This window comes from Bufo bufo, chromosome 5, assembly GCF_905171765.1.
Source record: "Bufo bufo chromosome 5, aBufBuf1.1, whole genome shotgun sequence".
NCBI classification, from domain to species: domain Eukaryota; kingdom Metazoa; phylum Chordata; class Amphibia; order Anura; family Bufonidae; genus Bufo; species Bufo bufo.
Window position 1 is genome coordinate 546,273,856 of NC_053393.1, and position 20,309 is coordinate 546,294,164.

A 20,309-nucleotide genomic window follows, 5' to 3' on the forward strand; every position below is an offset into this window, starting at 1 on the left:
GCGGGGAGCAGGTAAGTATAAGGCTGGTTTCACACGGGTGTTGCGGGAAAAGGTGCGGGTGCGTTGCGGGAACATGTGCGATTTTTCCGCGCGAGTGCAAAACATTGTAATGCGTTTTGCACGCGCGTGAGAAAAATCGGCATGTTTGGTACCCAAACCCGAACTTCTTCACAGAAGTTCGGGCTTGGGTTAGGTGTTCTGTAGATTTTATTATTTTCCCTTATAACATGGTTATAAGGGAAAATAATAGCATTCTGAATACAGAATGCTTAGTACAATAGGGCTGGAGGGGTTAAAAATAATAAATAAATAATTGAACTCACCTCAATCCACTTGATCGTGCAGCCGGCATCTCTTCTGTCTTCTTCTTTGCTGTGCACAGGAATAGGACCTTTGATGACGTCACTGTGCTCATCACATGGTCCAATCACATGGTCCATCATCATGGTGAGGGACCATGTGATTGGATCATGTGATGTGACGTCACCACAGGTCCTTAGCCGGCAGCTCAACATTACAGAAGACGACAGAGATCCGCAACGACGCGATCAAGTGGACTCGGTGAGTTAATTTTCTTTTTATTTTTAACCCCTCCATCACTATTTTACTTTGCATTCTGTATTCAGAATGCTATTATTTTCCCATATAACCATGTTATAAGGGAAAATAATACAGATCGGGTCCCCAGCCCGATAGTCACCTAGCAACCATGCGTGAAAATCGAACTGATTGCGATTTTCACGCGGCCCCATTCACTTCTATGGGTTCTGCGTTGCGTGAAAAACGCAGAATATAGAGCATGCTGCGATTTTCACGCAACGCACAAGTGATGCGTGAAAATCACAGCTCATGTGCACAGCCCCATAGAAATGAATGGGTCCGGATTCAGTGCGGGTGCAATGCGTTTAACTCACGCATTGCACCCGCGCGGAATACTCGCCCGTGTGAAAGGGGTCTAACTCTTCGGTTTCAGGGGCCATGCTGCAAGAACTTGTTAAAAATTCATTTTTACTGGGAAATCCCTTTAAGCCAGGGGCAGATTGGCCATAGACCTCACAGGGAAATTTCCCGGTGGGTCGATGCCCAGGGGGCCGCCTGGGGCCTCCTCACGGCCAGCCAGTGAGTTTTTGGGGATGTATTTTGTGCTCATGGGGGCAGAATTTTGTGATGAACTGTGGTATTTGGCTCTGTTGGGGCGGTATAATGTGCGACAATATGGTGTAGCTGGCCCCGACTGCCATCAATCTGTACCCTACTACAAAATGGGGCCACTTTTAGTATATTTCCAGGGCCACTTCAAGTTCCCAGTCCACCCCTGCTTTAAACCCTTATGACACTGCAAGATATTCAGGTCTATTTCTGGGAAGAAGTGTACATAAGAGCGCTAATTCCTGATAACTGGCGGTATAATCAGGGATGTGCTACTGATAATCAATGTAACTAAATAAAGGAGGAATGACCACGATAGCGATCATTCCTCCCCAGTCACTTTACATTGGCCTCTGTACATTGCAGCCCCTTGAAATAGAGCGATGTGACAATGCGGCCCCCAGACCAAAAAAGGTTGTGCACCCCCTGCTCTAGACGGATACATTGCTGCAAGCCACAGAGCATTGTCTAGATGGGATACAATTGTAACCAACCCTCAGCTGTGACAAGTATTAGGTCCTTGCAGGTTTTTGGGCTCCTGATATAGACCGTAAGGTTGTTCCCACTGATTGTCGATGTGGTAAGGGGATTACGGTAGACTGTAAGCTCTGAGGGACGATATAAATACAGGATGTAACACTTCAGACCTGACAGTACAGAGACGGGATGGAGCGGAGAGAAGGATCAGCGCTCATTAAATATGACACAGCTCTGACTGATCACATAATATCTCTCCGGAGGCATCAATTATTTATCGGCTGCTGTGTACAGTCGGCGTCAGAGGAATATTCATATTTAACGCGGTATCTGTGTGGATGATGAGATCATCTGAGTGCGGAGGTAACATGAGCGCAGCGCGCCAGAAAACCACTCATCTTACAGCCTACGAATGTAACAGCGCACCTCCGCCCGCTCCTCAACGTCTCTGCAGCACAAACAGCACGCGGCGCGCAGTCCACCCGGGGTCTGGGCCCGCGCAGTCCACCCGGGGTCTGGGCCCGCGCAGTCCACCCGGGGTCTGGGCCCGCGCAGTCCACCCGGGGTCTGGGACCGCGCAGTCCACCCGGGGTCTGGGCCCGCGCAGTCCACCCGGGGTCTGGGCCCTTCTCCGATATTCATTGTTTCTCACCAGTGGCTGAATGTCCTCTCATCATATCTTAGTGAAGGATCAGTACAGGATAAGTAATGTATGTACACATTGACTGCACCAGCAGAATAGTGAGTGCAGCTCTGGAGTATAATACAGGATGTAACTCAGGATCAGTACAGGATAAGTAATGTATGTACACAGTGACTGCACCAGCAGAATAGTGAGTGCAGCTCTGGAGTATAATACAGGATGTAACTCAGGATCAGTACAGGATAAGTAATGTATGTACACAGTGACTGCACCAGCAGAATAGTGAGTGCAGCTCTGGAGTATAATACAGGATGTAACTCAGGATCAGTACAGGATAAGTAATGTATGTACACAGTGACTGCACCAGCAGAATAGTGAGTGCAGCTCTGGAGTATAATACAGGATGTAACTCAGGATCAGTACAGGATAAGTAATGTAATGTATGTACACAGTGACTGCACCAGCAGAATAGTGAGTGCAGCTCTGGAGTATAATACAGGATGTAACTCAGGATCAGTACAGGATAAGTAATGTATGTACACAGTGACTGCACCAGCAGAATAGTGAGTGCAGCTCTGGAGTATAATACAGGATGTAACTCAGGATCAGTACAGGATAAGTAATGTATGTACACAGTGACTGCACCAGCAGAATAGTGAGTGCAGCTCTGGAGTATAATACAGGATGTAACTCAGGATCAGTACAGGATAAGTAATGTAATGTATGTACACAGTGACTGCACCAGCAGAATAGTGAGTGCAGCTCTGGAGTATAATACAGGATGTAACTCAGGATCAGTACAGGATAAGTAATGTATGTACACAGTGACTGCACCAGCAGAATAGTGAGTGCAGCTCTGGAGTATAATACAGGATGTAACTCAGGATCAGTACAGGATAAGTAATGTATGTACACAGTGACTGCACCAGCAGAATAGTGAGTGCAGCTCTGGAGTATAATACAGGATATAACTCAGGATCAGTACAGGATAAGTAATGTAATGTATGTACACAGTGACTGCACCAGCAGAATAGTGAGTGCAGCTCTGGAGTATAATACAAGATGTAACTCAGGATCAGTATAGGATAAGTAATGTATGTACACAGTGACTGCACCAGCAGAACAGTGAGTGCAGCTCTGGAGTATAATACAGGATGTAACTCAGGATCGGTACAGGATAAGTAATGTATGTACACAGTGACTGCACCAGCAGAATAGTGAGTGCAGCTCTGGAGTATAATACAGGATGTAACTCAGGATCAGTACAGGATAAGTAATGTATGTACACAGTGACTGCACCAGCAGAATAGTGAGCGCAGCTCTGCAGTATAATACAGGATGTAACTCAGGATCAGTACAGGATAAGTAATGTATGTACACAGTGACTGCACCAGCAGAATAGTGAGCGCAGCTCTGGAGTATAATACAGGATAAGTAATGTAATGTATCTATAAAGAGATGCTATCGGTATATATAATACAACACTGAAACATGTTTCGACCATTTGATGGATGTCACTTTGATGTCTGATCTAATTCCGGGTCAATAATTAGTGCCTGTGGAAATATAAGTCCCCTCCCCCATTCACGTCTTTCCTATAAGGCTATATGGTGACTGTCATTTGCAGTAAAACATTCGCTCCACAGACATGACAGACGGCTGCCCTCGGGGTACAGTACAGGGTAGGTTCTCACATCAGTCACCCTCTTCACTACAATGGGGTAGATGTCCTGCCCTGTGTCTATGGGCAGAGCTGGTGACTGCGGTCACACCGGGGACGGCACCTCGCTGACGCGGACAGGCCCTGTCTCATATTCCCGCCACCTCTCCCTTTATCTAATCACCAGCGATTACAACAAATACCCAATTAGTCGGAACAGATTTTTCTGTATCAGAGACTGAGAGCCTCTTGTGACGAGGACATAATACATCGCTTGTCTGCTGGGGGTCCGTAGACAGGGGCGGGGGTTTACATACCTTTACTTCCCCTGACCGGCATCATTTTGCAGCTATAGCCCCCCCCCCCCTAAATAAAGTAAGGATCCCCAAGCCCAGGGCAATCAACAAAATGGCTGCTCAGGACTGAGGGGGAGAGGTCTGTCATTGACAGTTTATAATCACCATTGGTGCAATACAACTCCCATTAAAAAAAAAAGGGAGCCTGATGGGGTTAATTCACCAACGGTGATTGCCAGAGGGAGATCTGTGGACTCTATGACCCTGCGGAGAATGACGACGGCGGATCTACTTCTCATTCTGCAGGTCACGGGGCCTAAGGCTGTGTTCACACAGAGGATTTTTAGCACTGACCACATCCGCTTTTTTTGCACCCGTTTTCTTTTCCTGACGCTTTTTTTTCCTGCCAATTTTCAATGGAAATTCTGGACGCAGATTCCACATGGATGGACAGGATACGTTTTTTATTCCGAGGCGTGAATTTGATAACCACAAGGGTAAAAAAAAAAAGTGCAGTATAGTTTAACATGTGGATTCACCACTGAAGTCAATGGGAAAGTTCTACATTCGTTTTTCGCGTGAATTTTTCGAATTGGAAGCTGCGCCAAAAATCCGGAAGGTTTGGATGTGAGGTTATACCGGCCCCAGGAGGGCCAACACCGAGCTGAGGGGCCCCAGCATGACTCCCACCTCTACCTCTGCACCAGCAGTTCCCATCACTATCAGAATTAGGCCTCATGCACACGACCGTTGTGTGCATCCACGTCCGCGGTTCCGTTTTTTTTCGCGGCTCCATTGACTTTCAATGGGTCCGTGGAAAAATCGGAAAATGCACCGTTTGGCAGCCGCATCCGTGATCCGTGTTTCCTGGCCGTGAAAAAAATAGGACCTGTCCTTTTTTTTTCACGGTCAACGGTTCGCGGACCCATTCAAGTCAATGGGTCCGTGAAAAATCACGGATGCACACAAGATTGTCATCCGCGTCCGTGATCCGTGTCCGTTTTCCCTATCATTTTCAATGCAAACTTGACTTATTTTTTTTTTTCACTTTTCATGTCCGTGGATCCTCCAAAAATCAAGGAAGACCCACGGACGAAAAAACGGTCACGGATCACGGACCAACGGAACCCCGTTTTGCGGACCGTGAAAAAATACTGTCGTGTGCATGAGGCCTTAGGGAGCACTCGCATGACCGTATTTTTGTCCGCATCCGATCTGCATTTTTTGTGGACAGGATGCAGGCCCATTCATGTCAACGGGTCCGCAAAAACGTGGACAGCACTCCGCGTGCTGTCTGCATCCGTATGTTCATTCCGTAGACCCACAAAAAAAATGGGTTCAGTAAAATGTGGAACACACATGGCCGGTATCCATCTTTTGCAGATCCGTAATTTGCGGACCGAAAAACACGTAAGGTCGTGTGAATGCACCCTAAGTGGTATTCCTAAAAGGGACTTGTCAGAGAAACCCCTCTAAGGCCTCATGCACACGAATGGATTTTCTTTACGTGTCCGTTCTGTTTTTGTTTTTTTTTGCGGATCGTATACGGAACCATTCATTTCAACGGGTCCGCAAAAAAACCCAAAAAAACTGAAGTTACTTTGTGTGCATTCCGTTTCCGTATGTTTACCGTTAAAAAAGCTAAACCCACTAGTAAAAAGAACAATGGCAGTCTATGTGAGGGGTAAAAGCGTCAGGCTGTCTATTCAAAAGTACTCGACTGATCCTCAAAAAATGCCATAAAAAAACTTTTTTTTTTTTGAAGACTGCACGAGTTTTTAGGCCTTTCTTTCAGTGCCATCTTCTTGAAAGCCTTTTTTCCCTTTAGAAAAATGGATAAAAAAAATGGCCGAAAAAAAAAACCACCGACAAAAAAACACCACCAAATTAAAAACGATAAATAAAAGCGGTTTGTCTCGCATTTTCTAATTACCATATACTTTCACAGTTCAGCAAAAAAATGCAAATGTGCTTAAAAAAACTCCACAAAAATTTTTGGACCCACATAAAATGAGGATTCTAAAGTGCGACTAGATGTGGGGCATCTAGGTTATCTCTAATTAGCTTTATTATAGAAGTACCATCTATACAATCATATCGCACAAGAACTTTCATTACAAGAATCCCCCTCCCCCAGGAAAAAAATAAAAAATACTTAAAGGGGTTGTCCCACGAAAAATATTCTACAGTTTTTAGCACCTGGATCTGAATACTTTTGTAATTGAATGTAATAAAAAATTTTGCATAGTAACTAAGCTATTCAATAAAATGTATGTGTACAGCGCCACCTGCAGTTTGCTCTTTTTCAAAATTATTTGTCCAGCTCACTGAGATGGAAGCACATGCTCAGTTCCATTTTTTACTTGCCATCAGCTGCAGAAAGGACACACACGCACTGTGAGAAAGGACACACACGCACTGTGAGAAAGGACACACACCCTCTCTGAGAAAGGACACACACCCCCTCTGAGAAAGGACACACACCCCCTCTGAGAAAGGACACACACGCACTGTGAGAAAGGACACACACCCCCTCTGAGAAAGGACACACACCCCCTCTGAGAAAGGACACACACCCCCTCTGAGAAAGGACACACACCCCCTCTGAGAAAGGACACACACCCTCTCTGAGAAAGGACACACACCCCCTGAGAAAAGACACACACACACCCCCTGAGAAAAGACACACACACACACCCTGAGAAAAGACACACACACCCCTCTGAGAAAGGACACACACACCCCTCTGAGAAAGGACACACACACACACACCCTCTGAGAAAGGACACACACACCCCCTATGAGAAAGGACACACACCCCCCTCTGAGAAAGGACACACACCCCCTCTGAGAAAGGACACACACCCCCTCTGAGAAAGGACACACACCCCCTCTGAGAAAGGACACACACCCTCTCTGAGAAAGGACACACACCCTCTCTGAGAAAGGACACACACCCTCTCTGAGAAAGGACACACACCCTCTCTGAGAAAGGACAGACACCCCCTGAGAAAAGACACACACACCCCCCCTGAGAAAAGACACACACACACACCCTGAGAAAAGACACACACACACCCTGAGAAAAGACACACACACACACCCTCTGAGAAAGGACACACACACCCCCTATGAGAAAGGACACACACCCCCCTCTGAGAAAGGTCACACACCCCCCTCTGAGAAAGGACACACACCCCCCTCTGAGAAAGGACACACACCCCCCTCTGAGAAAGGACACACACCCCCTCTGAGAAAGGACACACACCCCCCTCTGAGAAAGGACACACACCCTTAGCCGCCAGCTTGATATAAATGTAGCAGAGCAACTGGAGCGATGAATGGGGAGATCTCTGGATCATGTGAGGTACAGGGCTGGTTCTAGCTGTTAGAAAGATACTGTCATGGACAGATGAGATGTCAGATTTTTATTTTTTACATTATTCTTGGGATAACCCCTTTAAAATGGCACCGTAAGTAAACTTTTGATATGTTTAGATCGGTGGGGGTGACTGGCATTAAATGTCAGTAAATGACCCCAAAGTGTATTGAAGAGATTACAGACAGTGTCGGTCACGAAGTCTGTGCCTCCTTCCCAGCGGTCTCAGGTTTCTTGGTGAGCACTCCATGGCACCTTCTAATGACTAAGGCCCCATTCACACAACTATATTTTTGTGGATCGGTTGCAGTGACGTGCAGAATCCCAGGGACGTGTGAAGTTTCAGGATATGACTGGGGTACAGTATGATGGGGGAGGCTAGGGGCCAATTAGGATTGCGGTATAAGCCTCAGGTATTATATGGCCATGTATGTCGTCCTCACATACCCAGGGGGCCGAATGGTGAGGCGTGCGCGCTGTAAATGATAGCATGGCGCCACAGATCGATAGGTCTTCTCCTTGTCCCTATTGTTCTTCTACATCTTTCCGACCAACTCCAATTACTGATGAAGCCTGCAGCCGGATGACATCTCCATTGATCCTGGTGTATCTCAGCCGCTCCCCAGTCTCCTGCTGCAATGCAGCCCACGCTCATTACTGCCGAGCACCAGATGTCTCCTTCCCAGAATCCTCTGGGGCCTGGAATGGATACCGGACAAACCTAATGGAGGCCGAGGAGTATCAAGTGTTCTGCGAAGGGAGGTTATTATAGCGCGCATCAGGGAATGGACAAAAAGGGCGCACTCATTCACTGAGACCATCTGAGCCGCTGCTGACACCTGACACCCTCCACACGCAACCAACCATGGATATAACACAAAGTACTGTAATAATATACAGGAGCGTAATAATATACAGGAGCGGACAGGACCGTAATAATATACAGGTGTATACAGGACCATAATAATATACAGGTGTATACAGGACCGTAATAATATACAGGTGTATACAGGACTGTAATAATATACAGGAGCATACAGGACTAATAATATACAGGTGTGTACAGGACCGTAACAATATACAGGTGTGTACAGGACCGTAACAATATACAGGTGTGTACAGGACCGTAATAATATACAGGTGTATACAGGACCGTAATAATATACAGGTGTATACAGGACCGTAATAATATACAGGTGTATACAGGACCGTAATAATATACAAGTGTATACAGGACCGTAATAATATACAGGTGTATACAGGACCGTAATAATATACAGGTGTATACAGGACAGTAATAATATACAGGTGTATACAGGACTAATAATATACAGGTGTGTACAGGAGCATAATAATATACAGGTGTATACAGGACAGTAATAATATACAGGTGTATACAGGACCGTAATAATATACAGGTGTATACAGGACCGTAATAATATACAAGTGTATACAGGACTGTAATAATATACAGGTGTATACAGGACTGTAATAATATACAAGTGTGTACAGGACTGTAATAATATACAAGTGTGTACAGGACTGTAATAATATACAGGTGTGTACAGGACTGTAATAATATACAAGTGTGTACAGGACTGTAATATACAGGTGTGTACAGGACTGTAATAATATACAGGTGTGTACAGGACTGTAATAATATACAGGTGTGTACAGGACTGTAATAATATACAAGTGTATACAGGACTGTAATAATATACAAGTGTGTACAGGACTGTAATAATATACAAGTGTGTACAGGACTGTAATATACAGGTGTGTACAGGACTGTAATATACAGGTGTGTACAGGACTGTAATAATATACAAGTGTGTACAGGACTGTAATAATATACAAGTGTGTACAGGACTGTAATAATATACAAGTGTGTACAGGACTGTAATAATATACAAGTGTGTACAGGACTGTAATAATATACAAGTGTGTACAGGACTGTAATATACAGGTGTGTACAGGACTGTAATATACAGGTGTGTACAGGACTGTAATAATATACAGGTGTGTACAGGACTGTATAATATACAGGTGTATACAGGACTGTAATATACAGGTGTATACAGGACTGTAATATACAGGTGTATACAGGACTGTAATAATATACAGATGTGTACAGGACTGTAATAATATACAGGTGTGTACAGGACTGTAATAATATACAGGTGTGTACAGGACTGTAATAATATACAAGTGTGTACAGGACTGTAATAATATACAGGTGTGCACAGGACTGTAATAATATACAGGTGTGTACAGGACGGTAATAATATACAGGTGTGTACAGGACCGTAATAATATACAGATGTTTACATTTAAGGGACTGATATAACACTCCTGGATTAGGTAGTGTTTACTAGTGGGGGTCACAGGATCAGAGACCCCTCCCGCCAATGTCCATTTCTATCACTTCCCAGCTGCTGCCCCCCGAGGACCGCCCATCCTGAGCAGTAATGCCTCCGCTGGATGACCTCTCACTCTCCTACGATAAATCCCATAAATCATATTACAAGCTGCGGATTATAATAAGAGCAATATCCTGCCGGCCAAATAACCCTCCGCGGCCGGGGCTCACCTAGTGTGACCTAGAGAACGCTAATCCTGCAGCCGGGGGGGGGGGGGGGGGGGGGAGCACCCACTCACTGCAGGTAACCCCCATGCAGCCCTTGTAAACCCCCCTAAGTCCATACTGTCCCTGCAGAGATAGATCACTGAAGTACGCACTGCTCATCTCACATGGAGCTGTCAAGAATGGTCCTATTCACTGACAGCAAACAGTATATTGTATAAGTATATTAGTGAATTGCAGAGTTGACATAATCTGCTGGTTAAACCTCATGTAAGTTGATGCCACGTGTAGCTATGCCCTAAATACCAGATTCATCCAGGCCGCAGGGCGAGTCAATATACGATATACTATACAAGCCCATATACGGTATATAACACACGTAGCACAGCAACTCAGCCACGAAGTGGAGCCCACGTAAGGTTACAGCGGTCTCTGCAACTGCCGCACCCTCTGCAGTTTAATGGCCGGGACCCGGCAGTGAAAACATCTTCACACCTGAACCTGTCAATCAAAGTGCAGAGGGCGTCGCATTTGCAGACAGCAGAGCCTCGAGGTGTAATGGTAACGCCCCCGTTGCTCCTAGAGGCTCATTTGCATATATAAAAAAATCTTTTTTTCTCAGCAATGTGGGCACATAGGAACATGGGACCAACACAGATGCCTTCAGCTGCCAAGTGCATAGGTACAAAACTGCTGACAGATGCCCTTTAATCACAAAGACTGTGCTGTGCCCGGAGCTTCATGGGTGTCCATGGCCGCTGCATGCCAGCCTTCCATCATCAAGCACAATGCCAGGTGTGGGGTGGAGGGTGTAAAGCATGAAGCCCCTAAACTCTGGAGCAGAGGGGTCGGTGGAGGAGGGGTAATGCTGTGGGGTGTCTTCAGGGGTCGGCGGAAGGGGGATCTGCTGTGGAGGGGTTGGTGGAGGGGGGGTGATGCTATGGGGGTTTTTCACCGGTCGGTGGAGAAGGGGTAATGCTCTGGGGAGTTTTCAGGGGTCGGTAGAGGAGGGGTAATGCTCTGGGGAGTTTTCAGGGGTCGGTAGAGGAGGGGTAATGCTCTGGGGAGTTTTCAGGGGTCGGTGGAGGAGGGGTAATTCTATAAGGGGGTTTTCAGGGGTCGGTGGAGGGGGGGGGTAATTCTATAGGGGGGTTTTCAGGGGTCGGTGGAGGGGGGTAATTCTATGGGGGGTTTTCAGGGGTCAGCCTCGGACCCTTAGTTTCAATGAAGGGAAATCTTAGTGCTTTGGGAGATAAGACATTGTGGACAATTATCTGGTGACAGCTTTGTGGTAACAGTTTGGGGAAGACCCTTTTCTGCTCCTCCATGACTGCGCCCAGACATGGTGGGGGGAGTCTGGAAGAACCTGACCAGCCGCACAGTGCCCTGACTGCAACCCCATCCAACATCAGAGCAGAGACTGCGAGCCCGGCCCTCTCCCCCAACATCAGGGTCTGACCTCACAAAAGTTCTTCTGGACGAAGGGGAAAAAATTTCCACACACAGCCTCCAAAATCTTGGAGAAAATCTTCCAAGAGGAGAAAAGGGAGGACCTTCCCAGAGGAGCATGGGGGAAACAACTCCATATTATTGCCTATGGGTGTAGAATGGGTAGTGATGAAAGCTCCTGGAGGTGGAACGTGGAAGGTCCTCTACTTCCCTCCCAGGGGCGGATTGGCCATAGACTTTCCGGTGGGCCGATGCCCAGGGGGCAGGCCAGTGGAAGTTTTTGGGGATGTATTTTGTGATGGACTGTGGTATTTGGCTCTGTTGGGGCGATATAATGTGCCGCAATATGGTATTTCTTGTCCAGCCTTCCATCCACTTTAAGTTCCCAGTCCGCCCCTGTTCCCTGCACACCGGGCCCACATCTGTCCCCGTAGGAGCCCCTGCGCTGTGGAGCTGTCCTAGATTCCAGTGTAAACAGAATCCTTACATTGGCGCCGGAATCCATCCAGGCCTCGGAGCACTCTTACTGAGAGGCCGTAAATCCTCGGCATCACGTTCCAAGCAGAAATGGAATGGGTTTATAAATAGAAGAGTGTTATTCACATCACCTTGAGGACGAGCTGGGAGCTGCGTACACAGAACGGGAGCGAGACACCGCCACGCCACCCATCAGGACCTGAGAACAACATGGCCCTTGTGGTGCTGTGTGCGTCCAGATCACCATCCACATACCGGGAAGGATGTAGATATTGATGTGGATGCTTCCGAACACAGTCTCCAGGACATCACTGCCCCGACAAATCAGACGGGGGCGTGCTGCCATCAGAACGTCTCAGTGGTGCAGCCTCAGGCTCCGGGATTGTCATTTCCGATATCTGACCCTTATACATTGATGATGGATCATTATAATTGTAGCAGTTAATGGGGGTGTCCTACATTATACATTTCTAGCATATTTATGGGATATACCATTGCTGAAGTGAAGCGGGCATAGTGCTGGACCCCAGTGCTCCTGGGAGAAGTCGCTTGCTGCCTTGGAAGACAGCACTGCTCTTAGAAGAAACTGTGGGAGCCCCGACATCCTAAAGTGCCGGACACCCTGTGCACACATTCATGGAGGACCGGGTCTCACAAGCGAGACTCCTGATCCGACCTCGCAGTACCGGCCTAGCAGTGAAGACATGTACCGGCCCTTTAAGAAAGGTAGTGGTAACTTACCATCTTTGCGATAGAAAGCGATTTCCACCTTACGCTCCTCGGATCCCACCAGGGCCTGAGCGATCTGCGACACCGCGCTGGAGGTGGTACGGGGGCCATAGAGAAAGTCACAGGTGCAGGGTCTCTGCATGACCTCCGCCCTCGTGTACCCGCACATGGTGCAGAATCCATCGTTGCAGTAGATGACGGCGCAGTTTTCCACACGGGCGTTGGCGATAATGAACTTCCGACCTACGAGAGAAGACAGGGAGGTCGTTAGTGTGACAGAACAGCAGGCGGCGCACATCCACTACACCCCCTGCCGAGAGCGGCGCCAACCAGGGCAAATTCCATCGGGCAACGCCATTATCACATCACTTACCACCTACAGTATACCGCCACATCAGGACAGAAAAACACTGAGCCCAACCCAGCCGGTGTGTGCGGTTCTGAAAACTTAGCTAATTTAATATTCAATAGGTTTTCCAGGATTAGATAATCGATGACCGATCCTCCTGGGACCTCCGTGGTGGCAGCGTCTTCACCAGTTATATTGCGCCATACAAGTAGGTATTGCAGTCTTGTCCCATTCAGTATTTATAACCGTATGACTGCATTTATAAATCGCATGGCGGCACACCGTACAGTCGGCGAACATTGTCAACTTCATTAAAACTGGGCTGAAAGATGTGAAAGGAAATAATACCGCAGCTGGACAATCCGCCCGGACATCGCCGCACAATGGGAACGCAGCGGAGGAGCGCGTCTGCAGATTTGAGCGGTCACCGGAGGTGCCGCATTAAAGGGACGGTCCTCTCCATGTTTGTACATTATCACGGCCTTACAGAACGGAGTGGAATCGGGGGCTGCTATATACGAAGGGGCCGCCATTATATACACACACACTCGGTACTGTACAACTGGTGCAGACGCATTCACCTGCGACCGCCAGTCCGCGGGGCGGCACTTCTATACATGTGCCCAAGAAGAACGCTACCCGCACATGTGCTGGAGGAGGTAACGGTGCAGGGCCGACTGTCAGGGCCCAGACCTCAACCCCATCCATCTCCTCTGTCTATACACCAGCCACATCCAGAGCTGCGGTCACAACTCTGCTATATCATGTCAAATACATGATCCACATCCAGAGCTGCAGTCACAATTCTGCTAAATTATGTCTGATACACCAGCCACATCCAGAGCTGCAGTCACATTTCTGCTATATCATGTCATATACATGAGCCACATCCAGAGCTACGGTCACAACTCTGCTATATTATGTCTGATACACCAGCCACATCCAGAGCTGCGGTCACAACTCTGCTATATCATGTCAAATACATGATCCACATCCAGAGCTGCGGTCACAACTCTGCTATATCATGTCAAATACATGATCCACATCCAGAGCTGCGGTCACAACTCTGCTATATTATGTCTGATACACCAGCCACATCCAGAGCTGCAGTCAAATTTCTGCTATATCATGTCATATGCACCAGTCACATCCACAGCTGCAGTCATAGTTCTGTTACACCATGTCTTTTAATCTTCTCAAATCCAGAGCTGCATTCACAATTCTGCTTTATAATCTCTTATATTCTAGTCACACCCAGATCTGCAGACATGATACTGTTGTTACAACATGTCTTAAAATGTAGCCACATCCAGAGCTGCATTTACAATTCTGCTAATAAATCATGTCTCATACTCCAGCCACGTCCAGAGCTGCAGTTTCCATTCTGTTACACCATGTCTTTCAATCTAGTCACCTCCAGAGCTGCATTTACAATTCTGTTGTTACACCATGACTTATAATGTAGTCACCTCAAGAGCTGCAGTCATGATGCTGTTGTTACATGTAGTCACCTCCAGAGCTGCAGTCATGATTCTGCTGTTATATATAACACACACACAGCAGAAGACACTGGAGAATAACGTATACATGCAGTGCAGTCACCGCACACGTGCCGAGCGCCAATCCAGGAATCAGCCGGGAAAAGGAAAGTCCGGGATTAGAGATAAACCAATCAACTGCAACCTGATTACCTCCAGAGATCCCCGACACAGGATTATCCCGCCACATCCTCCATAATCACCGTGCCGACACCGGAGGATGGGGAAGTAGTGCCCTGCAGGACTGGGAGACGGTACTGCACAGGAAAGGATTAGATACACAGCTCAGCAGACAGTATCACACAGGACAGGATTAGATACACAGCTCAGCAGACAGTATCACACAGGATAGGATTAGATACACAGCTCAGCAGACAGTATCACACAGGATAGGATTAGATACACAGCTCAGCAGACAGTATCACACAGGACAGGATTAGATACACAGCTCAGCAGACAGTATCACACAGGATAGGATTAGATACACAGCTCAACAGACAGTATCACACAGGACAGGATTAGATACACAGCTCAGCAGTCAGTACCACACAGGAAAGGATTAGATACACAGCTCAGCAGACAGTATCACACATGGTAGGATTAGATACACAGCTCAGCAGACAGTATCACACAGGATAGGATTAGATACACAGCTCAGCAGACAGTATCACACAGGATAGGATTAGATACACAGCTCAGCAGACAGTATCACACAGGATTAGATACACAGCTCAGCAGACAGTATCACACAGGATAGGATTAGATACACAGCTCAGCAGACTGTATCACACAGGACAGGATTAGATACACAGCTCAGCAGGCTGTATCACACAGGATAGGATTAGATACACAGCTCAGCAGACAGTATCACACAGGATTAGATACACAGCTCAGCAGACAGTATCACACAGGATAGGATTAGATACACAGCTCAGCAGACTGTATCACACAGGACAGGATTAGATACACAGCTCAGCAGACAGTACCACACAGGATTAGATACACAGCTCAGCAGACAGTATCACACAGGACAGGATTAGATACACAGCTCAGCAGACAGTATCACACAGGATAGGATTAGATACACAGCTCAGCAGACAGTATCACACAGGACAGGATTAGATACACAGCTCAGCAGACAGTATCACACAGGATAGGATTAGATACACAGCTCAACAGACAGTATCACACAGGACAGGATTAGATACACAGCTCAGCAGTCAGTACCACACAGGAAAGGATTAGATACACAGCTCAGCAGACTGTATCACACAGGATAGGATTAGATACACAGCTCAGCAGGCAGTATCACAGGATAGGATTAGATACACAGCTCAGCAGACAGTATCACACAGGAGAGGATTAGATACACAGCTCAGCAGGCTGTATCACACAGGAGAGGATTAGATACACAGCTCAGCAGACAGTATCACACAGGACAGGATTAGATACACAGCTCAGCAGGCTGTATCACACAGGAGAGGATTAGATACACAGCTCAGCAGACAGTATCACACAGGACAGGATTAGATACACAGCTCAGCAGACAGTATCACACAGGACAGGATTAGATACACAGCACAGCAGACAGTATCACACAGGATAGGATTAGATACACAGCTCAGCAGACAGTATCACACATGGTAGGATTAGATACACAGCTCAGCAGACAGTATCACACAGGATAGGATTAGATACACAGCTCAGCAGACAGTATCACACAGGATAGGAATAGATACACAGCTCAGCAGACAGTATCACACAGGATAGGATTAGATACACAGCTCAGCAGACAGTATCACACAGGACAGGATTAGATACACAGCTCAGCAGACAGTATCACACAGGATAGGATTAGATACACAGCTCAGCAGACAGTATCACACAGGATAGGATTAGATACACAGCACAGCAGACTGTATCACACAGGACAGGATTAGATACACAGCTCAGCAGGCAGTATCACACAGGATAGGATTAGATATACAGCTCAGCAGACAGTATCACACATGGTAGGATTAGATACACAGCTCAGCAGGCAGTATCACACAGGATAGGATTAGATATACAGCTCAGCAGACAGTATCACACAGGATAGGATTAGATACACAGCTCAGCAGACAGTATCACACAGGACAGGATTAGATACACAGCTCAGCAGACAGTATCACACAGGATAGGATTAGATACACAGCTCAGCAGACAGTATCACACAGGATTAGATACACAGCTCAGCAGACAGTATCACACAGGATAGGATTAGATACACAGCACAGCAGACTGTATCACACAGGATTAGATACACAGCTCAGCAGACAGTATCACACAGGATTAGATACACAGCTCAGCAGACAGTATCACACAGGATAGGATTAGATACACAGCTCAGCAGACAATTTCACACAGGATAGGATTAGATACACAGCTCAGCAGACAGTATCACACAGGATAGGATTAGATACACAGCTCAGCAGACAGTATCACACAGGACAGGATTAGATACACAGCTCAGCAGACAGTATCACACAGGATTAGATACACAGCTCAGCAGACAGTATCACACATGATGGGATTAGATACACAGCTCAGCAGACAGTATCACACAGGAGAGGATTAGATACACAGCTCAGCAGACAGTATCACACATGATGGGATTAGATACACAGCTCAGCAGACAGTATCACACAGGATATGATTAGATACACAGCTCAGCAGACAGTATCACACAGGGTAGGATTAGATACACAGCTCATCAGACAGTATCACACATGATGGGATTAGATACACAGCTCAGCAGACAGTATCACACATGATGGGATTAGATACACAGCTCAGCAGACAGTATCTCACAGGATAGGATTAGATACACTGCTCAGCAGACTGTATCACACAGGAGAGGATTAGATACACAGCTCAGCAGACTGTATCACACAGGAGAGGATTAGATACACAGCTCAGCAGGCTGTATCACACAGGATAGGATTAGATACACAGCTCAGCAGACAGTATCACACAGGATTAGATACACAGCTCAGCAGACAGTATCACACAGGATAGGATTAGATACACAGCTCAGCAGACTGTATCACACAGGACAGGATTAGATACACAGCTCAGCAGACAGTATCACACAGGATAGGTTAGTAAGAGCAGAAATAGTTAATAGGCTCCGCCTCCTGCGTGCTATCCTCTCCCCCCTGTCTCGGTGACACCGGGGGCGCAGCGCTTCCAATAATCTGGGGTCACTCGTTCCTGACATGTTTGGATTCCCGATCGTTAATGCATCGAGTTAATTAACTGAAGATAAACAGCGTTTAACCTCTGCCCGGCGCTGCGAAAGCCAAAACAAAACCGCGTCCAAACACCCGGCCATCGGCGAGGACATCGTCCGGGGTCTCCTGCGCAGTCGTCCCCTACTCTCAGAAGTTCTGCTCATTTCTTAGTTATATCTGTTCCAGGAAAAGCTGGGTGACAACATACATGTCCCCAGCTCTGCCAGCCATGCCCTAGTGTATACGTGTGCGCTGTGCTCAGGACTACGGGAAAGCTGGGTGACAAACCCCACGCAAGATCTGACCGGTTTCTAGATCTCTGCTTGCTGTGAGTGAATGGGAATTTGTTTAGTTTATATTCCTGGAAACTTGTTCTGACTAAGGGCTTATGCACACAAACGTATTTTCTTTCCGTGTCCGTTCCGTTTTTTTGCGGACCGTATGCTGACCCCCACTTCAATGGGTCCGCAAAAAAAAAACAGAAGGTACTCCATGTGCATTCCGTTTCTGTATGTCCGTATTTCCGTTCCACAAAAAAATAGAACATGTCCCATTATGGTTCGCATTACGGACAAGGACAGTACTGTTCCATGAAGGGCCAGCTGTTCCGTTCTGCAAAATACGGAATGCAGACGGATGTCATCCGTATTTTTTGCAGTTCCGTTTTTTTTGCGGACCGCAAAATACATACGGTCGTGTGCATGAGCCCTAAGGCTACTTTCACACTCGCGTTTTGGGCAGATCTGTCATGGATCTGAAAAAACAGATCCGTTGCAATAATACAACCTAATGCATCCGTCATGAACGGATCCGGTTGTATTATCTGTAACATAGCCAAGACTTGGCTATGTTACAGTGCCAGAGAAAACGGATCCGTCCCCATTGACTTACATCGCGGACAGAAAAACGCTGTCGATCTGTAGATTGGAAGGATTAAATTGTCTGGCCCGTACAGCAGCCATAGAAAGAGCTCTGTGTCCAGCGTAGGAATGAAGCAGCTCTCACTCCCCTCTTCCAGCAGGATGTCCTAGCACTGCAAATAACCAAACCCTCGTCTCTCTGCTCACCTGACGTTACTCATCACCTCCTGCACAGGAGCTTTACAGCAGCCACATGACTAATTGACTTCTATGGGAAAAGAGTTGTGGGCATGCTCTGTCACCTGTGCAGGGAGGGGGAGGGGGTGAGCTGTGACATGACTTAGTTTAAATGGCGGATGCTGGGTTCCCTCTATATGCCCTTGCAATCCTGCTTGTGATGATAATGAAATGACTGCTGAGAAGTGATCTGTACAGAGGAGGAATTGTCAGCTTATTATGTATATGTGGGGGATTTGGTGCTCTGTATCAGGAAAATGAAGCACGACCACTAGAAAGACGTAACGGACTTCATCGTTCAGTGCGACTGTCCCGTCTAAGCCAAGGAATGAAACATAAGAGGGATTGGAATGAGATTAAAGATCAGTTCTCTGGAAGGCTTGGATCATTGGGATTAGTACAATTCAGAAGACTCAGAGCGAGGAGGAGAAGGATCCACATTACTGTCGCCCCAGCTTTATCAACTAGTTCATGTCGGGGGGGAAGGGAAGGATCAATCAAACCCACAACTTGGCTTCTCCGCAATGTCTGCCTGTAGCCCAAGCTTAGATATCACCGCGTCAATGTAACCGCCAGCATAGGAAGGGGTTTGTTCTCAGCAGTTGACATCCAGATTCTGATGTCATTGGAATTAGTGCTGGGACTTCCTGCTGGAAGGGAAGGAGTAAGAGCAGCTCCTTTCCTAATCTGGACACAGAGCTCTTCTCCTCATTTTTGAGAAGCTTTACTTATGCTTTTTTCAACATGTATGTAGGTCACATGACTCTCTCGTTTCATCCCCCCCACCCTTTGATGTCAGAAGAGTGGGACTAGTTATGCTGGATGTCATCATGCCCGTTTCTTTGTTCCCACAGGGAGATAAGTGGCCCAAGGTTTGTCCTCTCTTCCCAATGAAAATACACACACATTCGCCTCACAGGCGCGTATATGTATGGAAGAGTCAGGAAAGATAGAAGTTGGCTGAGATAAGGGTGCGTGTGTATGGAGGAATCGGGGGGAGCAGCTGTCCTCTGAGCTAAGCATACATGTGTATGGAGGAATCGGGAGGAGCAGCTGTCCTCTGAGCTAAGCATACATGTGTATGGAGGAATCGGGAGGAGCAGCTGTCATCTGAGCTAAGCATACATGTGTATGGAGGAATCGGGAGGAGCAGCTGTCCTCTGAGCTAAGCATACATGTGTATGGAGGAATCGGGAGGAGCAGCTGTCCT

The 20,309-nt window shown here is 47.0% G+C and overlaps 1 protein-coding gene across 2 annotated transcripts in view; it reads right to left on the reverse strand.

The window, feature by feature from the left end:
- Positions 1–20,309, reverse strand: part of KCNH2 (potassium voltage-gated channel subfamily H member 2) — a 246,775-nt gene that overhangs the window by 187,045 nt on the left and 39,421 nt on the right. For both annotated transcript variants that reach the window (XM_040431368.1, XM_040431367.1), the window contains exon 2: positions 12,856–13,086. In XM_040431368.1, the coding sequence (XP_040287302.1) occupies positions 12,856–13,086 (231 nt within the window). The remainder of the gene's footprint in view (positions 1–12,855; positions 13,087–20,309) is intronic.